Source organism: Nyctibius grandis, chromosome 1 (genome assembly GCF_013368605.1).
Source record: "Nyctibius grandis isolate bNycGra1 chromosome 1, bNycGra1.pri, whole genome shotgun sequence".
Lineage (NCBI taxonomy): Eukaryota > Metazoa > Chordata > Aves > Nyctibiiformes > Nyctibiidae > Nyctibius > Nyctibius grandis.
In genome coordinates, this window is record NC_090658.1 from 8,731,853 (window position 1) to 8,741,454 (window position 9,602).

Below are 9,602 nucleotides of genomic sequence, written 5' to 3' on the forward strand. Positions count from 1 at the left end.
AGCACTGTCAATTAGCAGAAACAGGCCAGGAAAGAATTGACAGCCTAGAATATACAGTGTGCTGAAAGCAATGAGCATTGTAGGGCAGCATTTCTCTGCTGCATGTAGAAACGCTTGTCAGCAATGGGAACTTTCCCTGAAAAGGGATTTTTGTTGGGTCTGAAAAAAAAACCAGACAAGTCTGAATCTGGTTGGTTCAGGGAGATACAAAGATGATTTAGGACATCATACTCCGTTAGCTGAGGAACAGGAGCACAGGAGTGTGCTTCTAGAGAGTGGATAGCTCCCCCGCTCATCTCTAACTGCATACTACACTTCATGTAAAAGTGAATATATTTTTTATATATATATATATTTATTTATAGCAATTGGGCAGCGGCACATTGTGAGGGTGTAGAAACCCCATCTCTTGTGCTCCTTTTGTGTCAGGCTTTTTCTACCACACCTGGTTCATTTTATCTCTTTGCGGAAATTCTCCTGGACTATAGTAATTAGCCTAGTGAGGCAGAGAGTATTGGATCCTAATTAATAGGCAAGGGGGAAACAGAGCAAGCCTTTTCTTATTTGTTTTAGAGAGCTGAGAGAACTTTTGCACTGCAGCACTTAAGAAGGTGGAGAGAAAAGTGTCTGCGGCTGTCGGGCTGTCTGCAAAGCAGATGGAGTGGTAACACTGCTCTCATTTCTTTGGGTTGTGGTGTTGATAGAAAAGACTCACGCTGTGGTGTCCTCCCTCATTTACCAGAGGAGATATAAAGCACTTACCACAACTCTCAGAATGAAGCACTGTTGACAAAGCTTTGTCCGCTGTGTGAGTTTGCTATGAGACAACGTGAATTCACGTTGCTTTGAGGATGATGCTTCTCATGCAGAGAAATTGCAAGCATGTGTCAACTGTGAGATTATGATCCTTCATCTCTGGCTGCATATAGTGCATTTTCCTTGTGCTTTGGCACACGAAATAAATCTTGAGAGTATTATAATTGTATGTTTGAATATTTTAGTTATATAATATTTATGTTGTACCAGCTGCTGCTCCAGGGCATCCATAAGATTCAGAACAATGCAGGTTGTTCAGTTTAAGGTAAATGTTTAAACGTGTTGAGGATCTGGACCTGAATGTCTCTTTTTACTCTGCAAGTACTCCCAAGAAGGCAACACTCTGTGAAAGTGGGGCAGAGGCTGGCCTCAGCCAATTAGTGATGTACTAAGCTGTAATACCTGGAGCTTATATCAGGAAGAGGAGAATTCCTGGAAGCTAGGCTTGAATGAAACACTGGTCTCTGAAGAACACACTATTTCATTAGCAAAGGGAAAAGGCCGGTACTCACTTCTTTTGAAAAGGTGGTATTCATTACCGCAGCGTGGTCAATGCCCTTTAAAAGGGACTCTGTCTTATTTTACTGCAAAACCTAGGTCAGGGAGAAGCCGCTGGAAGAGGTAATGACAAGCTGATTGGAGTCTTTCGTGACTTATTCTCTTTTTTTAATGATTGCAGTAATTCTTGTCTTTCAAGTATTTCTTTTGGACAGAGGAAAGCGTCACACTGCTCACAGCATGCTGACGGTGAGGACACAGAGAATTTTGTTTACGCTTCTGGTGTAGTTTGCCAGCCACTTTCTGAGGCAACTGGCAATTGCCAGTTGCCTCCTGACCCGGAGGGGTTTAGCAGGTACTTGGCAGCCTCGGCTGCTGGCTGGGCGCTGCTCCCGGGCCCGGCGCCAGCGCCTTCGGGCCTGCGCCGAGATCCCGAGCAGGACTGCCCAGCGTACAGTGGCTACCAGCCTCCCCTGCGAGAGCTGGGCAGGTATGGAGGCACCTTGCTCTCCCCCAGCACACTCTCGCCTCTTCCTTGCAACCTACGAGGCACACTTTGGAAATGGTGCTGCCTCATGGGTTTCCTCAGCCCCAGTGGGGAACAAACACACTGTGTGTGCCCAGCACGCAGGGAGCCAAGAGCACCGACTGGTGTAAGGTTGCTCTGTTATGTGTAATTCATCCTGTTGACAAATGTTGCTAGGACCATTAACAGCTGTGAGTGGTTGCACAGCCCAGACATGAAGTGGTTTTATCCTCTTGGGTGCCAGCTTCCAGGCGTCGTGTCCTCAGACATCCGACTCTCTCCAGCAAAGGAGCCCTGTGCACTGATAACAGGGATCTGGTTTCCATTTGATGACAGGGTCCTTGCAAAATAAATGCAGCAGGACTGAGCCTGTGCTCCATCAGTGGGTCTGGCTTTCTGATAGTACTTGGGACAGACGTCCTTCAGTTAATTGTGTGTTTGCCTTCATAAGGACTGAAGTCACAAGACAGGTGACTTCAAGGTGCAGCACTTTGGCAACTCAGTAAACAAGTGTGACTTCTCTCCTTGGTGTGTGCGTTCCTGTACAGGAGCAGTTCAAGGATAGCAGTTTTCATGGCAAAATATTTTTCACTTGAGCTGACACTGGGATCCCATGTTTGTGCTGGTTTCCGCATCAGAACAAGGATGCAGGCTGTAATGTGACTGCACAGAAATTCTGTGCAACGGCTCCTCTGACTCCAGCCAGCCATTCGCTGCCGTCTTTTAAGGTGACTGTCTGACATGACTTGACTGCTCATGGTTCTTTTACTGAATATACACATCATTATGCAATCACCAATATAGTAGGGATAAGTAAAGGCAACTATTACATATATGTTAATATTTCTTAAAGAGCAGTATGTACTTCTGAATTGTATTCCTTCTCTTTGTGTAGATGTACGTTTCATAATGTATTTTCTAATTAAGGTTTTGATATCATTTTCTAAAAAGAAAATGTTCTTTTTCTGGCTAAGTTTGCAACTATTATTTCCTTACTTTTCCATGTATTAATAAGGGAAATAGTACAGATTTTTCTGTGAGGCACCAAAACCCAGTAGTTTTAGCGTGAGCCATGTCATGCTGTGTATATCCTTTTAATTTGCTTATCTTTTGACCTGCAGAAAGATACCACCAAGTGGCAAGCTGGTCCTCACACTCACAACTGATGCTTGTGAGGGGAAGGAAAACTTTGTCCGATACCTTGAACACGTCCAAGCAGTTATAACTGTGAATTCCACTCGGCGAGGAGACCTCAACATCAATATGACCTCGCCCATGGGAACCAAGTCCATTTTACTGAGCCGGCGCCCCAGGGATGACGACTCCAAGGTGGGTTTTGACAAATGGCCTTTCATGACCACACACACTTGGGGAGAAGACCCCCGAGGCACCTGGGCTCTAGAGATTGGGTTTGTCGGCAGTCTGCCACAGCGGGGCGTGCTGAAGGAGTGGACACTGATGCTACACGGGACTCAGAGCGCACCGTATATAGACCAAATAGTAAAAGATTACCAGTCCAAACTGGCCATGTCCAAGAAAGAAGAGCTGGAAGAAGAATTAGATGAAGCAGTGGAGAGGAGCCTGAAGAGCATACTGAGCAAGAACTAGTGCTGTTCTGCATGACGGTGTCTTTCCTTCCCCCGATCCCTCTACTCACCTTTCTACTATCCAAACCTCTGTGTTAGACATACTACAATGATCGTCTCTGTAGCCAAATTATCACACTTTCTTGATTTTGAAGTCTTATATCTCATCAATAATTATTTTAATTACCACTGAAGCAATCCTTTTTTTACTCTAAACCACCAATATACTGTCCCCCACTGAATACTATGTACAGTTTGTGACTGTAAATGATTTTTCTTTTGTGTCATACGAATAGGTAATAACCTGCAAACAACTTGATGGCTTTTCCCTTCATATTTTTGTGGTAAATGTTGTTTGTATTAAAAAAAGAGTGAATTTTAACATTGGCAGTCGGTGATAATGGGCACATTTTTAAAAATATTGTGAGAGGGGATCACAAAGATGGAGAGATCTTTGAATGTCTAACAGCTCCTTCTGCATCACTGACTTCAGTGGGACTTTCCCCATTGGGTTCAACCAAAGTAGCGCTAGACCCTACAAAAAGAAATACTTCAGAGATGAAGAAAAATTACCAATCCATTTTGCAGAAATCCAGTTCTTTTGAGAGTTTTTCTTTAATACATACACTTATACAACATACACACTAACGCTTCAGCCACAGAATGGTTCAACAGGAAGGCAAAGCGATGCCAAAGCTGGGTGACAAGGGGAAGTCCTTTGCAAACAGGGTCAGGGCATTCTAGAAGCACAAGTTTCAGTTTTGTTGGTTTTTGTTTTGTTGTTTGTGTTTTTTTTTTTAATTTTGGCAATTTAAATCGATTTACCATCTTACATCAGAATGAGCACATAGGGAATGAGCTGTAGGATTTCTGGCAACCTGTGTGCAAAAGTGCATCTGCTCTGTCTCTACTGAGACGTACTACAGCAGCGTAAGATGGGGCTGCATCAGCATTTCCAAACACAGACCCCTGTTTTCTGGGGTTTACAACCTGGCTGGCAGTAAATTGCCGTGGGAGAAAATTGAAGTAGGCAGTTTCAGTCCCAAAGCAATTTTTTATTCAAATTTCATTTTTAAAAAATAGAGATTTGTTATTTTTATGTTACACAAATATATTTAAGGAGAAAAATATGTCTAAGTTATTAACGTGTAACATGAAGTTGGCCTTGGGAAATAAAATGTGTGTTTAGGAAGATGTGTTGCTAATCATTGCTCTTTGCTGTTTAAAGCGTCAGTCCCACCTGCACTTTTCATACGTGAGTAAAGTCAGTGTCTCCCACCCTCAGAATCTGCTCTGGCTATTGCCGCAAGATGTAACATCCTCTTCGGTGGAGATTACTCATGGTAGTAACCCACTACATGTTCTCAGGTGTGAGATCCCAAATTTAATGTTGGAAAAATAAAGGATCTTGATTCTGCAAATATTTAGACACAGTTAAGGCCATCAGTGGACCTACTCAAATTCCAATTTTAAGCAGGTGCTTTGGATCTTTGCAGGATCCAAGATCTACTTTTTAGCAGTAACTAGTTTCAGAATTTTATTATGTATTTTTAATATGCAGAGTATTCATCTAAAACGTTTTAATAAGAGTTGTCCTGGTTAATCAGGTGCAGAGTAGTAGAAACACATTCAGTAAGTAAATATTTATCTAACAAATTAAAAATGTAACCCAAAGGTTATATGGTGCACACGATTCACTTAATGTGTAATCTATGCTGTTATTTCTAGTGAATATCCATTTTTTACCTTTCCGTAAAGGCCTGTTCTTTCCTTTACAAATCCAAATGCAAAATAAACAGCTCAATCTACTCAAAGTCTATGTGAATTACACTCTCAAGCCCAGACAAGCAGCCTCGCACTACTAAAAGGTTCCTCATTGCGTGCAGCCATCCCTTCGAACAATCAAGTCGCACTGGGATAAAACAGGCGTCGGCAGGAGAAGGCTCAGGCCCCGCGTGATTTTTATTTTTGAAGTGCTCTTGATTATTTGTTCAAATACATTATAGTGCCCACAGCGTTTAATTTGGTGATTTAAAACTTAACCCAAGGACAAGACGGGTCAGTTTCAAAGCATGAACTGGAGTTCATGAGGCACGAGCCAAAACTCACTGAAGTTAAATGAGTCGGGGACAGGTTTGCTGGTGTCTTTGGAAGTGAACGGATCGCACTGATGGCAGTAGGTTTCCATGGCAGGCACCCAGTTCTCAGAAAGAGCAGCATATACATACCAGAGGGAAAAATTTACCATATATATATATATTTATATTTATGCATACACCTGTATGTCTAAATGCATATGACACACTCTGTGGTATCTTTCTCTCTGTGTGTATATATATATATTACATACGACATGTATATTCAGAGTGTGTTACACATATTTGCTTATAAATATATAGAATTACATATTGTATGTAATGTATAATACATATACACATATCATAACTTTTTGTGTGTATGTATGTGTTCAAAGAGATAACTGGAAGCTTTTGAAGGACTTCTAAAATGCGGAACAAGTTTTGGAATAAGAAAAGTCCATGTGGAAATCTTCAATGAACGTGTACATGACTTTCCAGTGCATTCATGTAATTTTGCAGTTCTCTGTTCAATCATTAAATATCTTATAAAGCAGCAAAATAACTAGATGGTTGTTCCTATTTTCATAATGCTGACATAGTTTATTAAGTGAAAGATCACGATAATGAGTGATCTACAGAAATGGTGAGTTTTGATAGAAGTATATATAAAACTAAGTGTGTATACAATATAGAGATCTACTTCAAATTCTTCAGGATTTTTGCATCGGGGATTACTGAAAAATATGTCCAGTTAGACTAAGTTTTTATGGTATTGCTGATGGAAAATAATTTGTTAGTATTTATAATAAAGGAGGAAATGAAGCTCATGATTTGAAACAGGTGAACACTGTTTAACTAAAGCCCTGTGATGATGTTTTATAATATGCGTAAAATAAAGAGCTGTTGTAAACTGGCAGGTCCTATTATCATTGCCTATCCGAAGGACACGGGAGGTAATATGCTGCTGTAAGCGGGATGACTTTCTACTCCTCTGCTTTTTATACTGGTAGGTAAGTGTGTATCCCACGTGTGCTGGATACTGAGAAAATAAACATGATCCTGCAAAACAGCTGATAGCAACAGATGAAGACTAACAGGTTTTATGTTAACTCTGTGATATGGTGGGACATAGACGATTAAGGCCGCAGGCCAGGGAGAGCCTTGGGCGTTACTTAGGTGGTTCAAACCCGCTGGCTCCTAAGGGCAGCTCTGCAGAGGCACGCAGCGATGCGGGTGCTGACCTGCTGCCCTCCGTGGGGAAGGGGATGCTCAGGAAGAGAGACAGTGACATTTTTGCGCTGCATTTCATAAGCAGTTCTGGTCCCAAGGAAATGCTACAGCAGATTTGTTTTCTCTGCTATTTGGAGCACTTTGATCCACAAAAAAACCCCGTTTCCCTCTTCCTCCCTACTTCCCACCCACATTTTGGGGTACTCTTTAGCACCCATGTTCCCATGGCACAGGATACGTGGTGTTTTATAATTTCTTGCCACATCTGCAGCAGTAGAAGATGGCAGGGAACCTCCTGATCTAGTTTTGATTGCCACAGCAGTGAGAATGTGCCTGTAGTAACAGAGGTCTCCTCCCAGGCTCTGCTGAATAGATACTCGCAAGCATTTTGACGTCACACTTTAGTATTAGCATGTAAACGCTTCATTGAGAATTTGCATTTGAGAATACGCATTTAAAGCCTGTAAATCATGAGATTTACTATACCTTTCAGTGTTGTCATTATGAACAATAGAATACTGGTGGTTTTCTGTATAATTTTGCTACAAATTTACGGAAAGATGCCTGTCATCTGCAGCCTTACTGGGCAACCGCCATGTCTGTGGAAGGCAGATCAGAGCTCATAGCAGATTTTAGGCCTTAGTTCCTCATGGGCCTTGACTTCTGCTGATGTTGGTGTCCGTGGTGCAGCTCAGCACCGGCTTGGTTCAAGCCTTGCACCTCAGGTTGCTGCCTGGGCAACATAGTACATGACTTCTTCAGTAGTAAGTGCCACCAAACCCACTTTAGGAGCAATTTCTATACTGCACAGCTGCTGAACAAGATTTACGAGCATCAGGAAACGATTTCTCTGTCAGCAGCGAAGAATGGTGACACCACAGCACAAAACAGAGGAAGGTGGCAGGGGGAATAATCACACATTAGATGCCTCACCCAGGCTCTCCTGAAGTGCTGCCTCCTTTCCATTGACTTTTTGTAGTCTGACCATTAAGCTCTCTGCATTGCAGTGAAATCAGATGGTTGGGGGAATACCCAGGTCTGGCTAGGTACTGCCTGAATCTGTTTATACCCTGTTTTGTACCAGAATTATTAAACAGACTTCCTATTGCTGCAGGTTTGTTTTGTTTGGGTTTTTTTTCCTTGCAGTAGTCAAAAACCTGCTTTCACCAGCACTCTGAGCAGTTGCTCCCCACTCACCAGAGTGCAGCCTGCAGATGCATTGATAAATTCCTTCTCTGCTGTTAGTAAGTTCAACTGTAAAGTAGCACACACCCTAGTAAGCCATGTCTGGTGTAAACTCCCACAGCATTTCAGTAGAACAGCATCAACAAAAATAAATGCTGAATAAAAATGTGACTATGTGGGTCACCTGTCCAAGTTTCAAAGAAGGTGCCACTTTACCAGACGTTAATAGTCACAGTAGATTAGATACTACACCTGCATTGGAGCTCACTAATGAAAAAAAAAAAAAAACCCACAAAAAAACCCCACAAACAGCACAGTATCGAAGGAAAGGCTCAGGTGATGTGAGAAGGTAGTCATGAAGCTCAGGCTCATCAGCTGAAATAGCGTTTTGCCCCTTCCTTTGCAGCTGACAGGAGTAATCATCAGCCAGAAAACAAAAGGCATAACAATGCTGAAAGCTGAATGAAAACTTTGGGATGGGAGCAGGACTGTGTAGAACCCAACCCAGCAGAGCATGTCAGTATGTACCTCACTTAAGTGGGATTATTTTTATGCCTGAAGTCAAGCTGAGGCCTAAATGATGCACTTTTAAAATCATGCTCAGTATCTGCCCGTACACAAGTGAAGGATTTTTTTTTTTTCTTAAATCGAAGATTTCTGGAAGCTGCAAGAGGCTGTTGCAGAAATGTTGGGGTTTTGTTGTGTTTTTTTTTTTTTTTTTTTCCTTCCCCAGGCATGGGGATGTGGGAAAGGCACCACTTGTTCCAGCAACCCCGTGGAGCTCCATGGGACTGCAGGTGACTGGGCTGTGACAGGATCACGTGGCAGTGTTAAACTCTGTAAAGTGCTACAGTCCGAGGAAATACTTATCAAGAAATACCAAAACACACTGTCTTTTGTGTCGGCTGTGGTCTGCTCAAACGCTTGTCATTCATGAATACCTTAATTGTGTTGGTGAAGGACAAACAATGTCTTTTAGTGTCTTTTATAAGGGTTATCCCCCACTTTGATGGCATTTCAAGTTTTATTCTGACAAGATACGCAGTAAGAGTTATTTCAAATACAGACAGTTTGTTTTTAGATCCAAAAAGAAAGGTCTGCCAATCTCATTGCTATGTAAAGACTGTAAATGAGAGAGATATGGACTAGGTTAATTTAACAGGTATCCAGCCCTTCCCCTGGAAAAACTCCTGCACACACAGTCAGTTGACATTTACTAGTAGGGACCATCAGTCAACAGTAAAGGCAACACAAACCCACAGTGGGTCTCTTTGGTAGAAGGCAAAACTTTTATTAAATGAACCAGATGTCACAAGTTAACATTTGCAGCTGTCTGAGAGATGGGGAATCGTACGGCAGCTATAGGAGCAGTAGAGGAATACACAAATTTGTCCCGGATACTGTGGAAAGCCAGGCAGCACTGTAAGAATAATTACTTTCAACTTGTCCTAATCATGAAAATCAGTTGCATAGGATGTGCCAAGTACTTGTTGCCCTGGAGCGCTCTAACAGTCAGTGCACCAAAGGTGAGCCTACGTCAGACAGAATTGCCACCAAGGTATCAATCTGTTCCATACCAAACAGCAAAAATCTCACTACTGTATCATTCGGTCAGGAAAAAAAAACATTCATTGAATAACTATGCCAGACAAGTTGACTATCAAAGGAGTGTGTGTGTGTCAC

The 9,602-nt window shown here is 42.2% G+C and overlaps 1 protein-coding gene across 1 annotated transcript in view; it reads left to right on the plus strand.

The window, feature by feature from the left end:
• Window positions 1-6,418, plus strand: part of PCSK2 (proprotein convertase subtilisin/kexin type 2) — a 105,967-nt gene extending 99,549 nt beyond the window's left edge. The window contains exon 12 of the mRNA XM_068405101.1: window positions 2,962-6,418. Coding sequence (XP_068261202.1) covers window positions 2,962-3,448 — 487 coding nt within the window. The 3' untranslated portion in view covers window positions 3,449-6,418. The remainder of the gene's footprint in view (window positions 1-2,961) is intronic.
• Window positions 6,419-9,602: the final 3,184 nt, after the last annotated feature.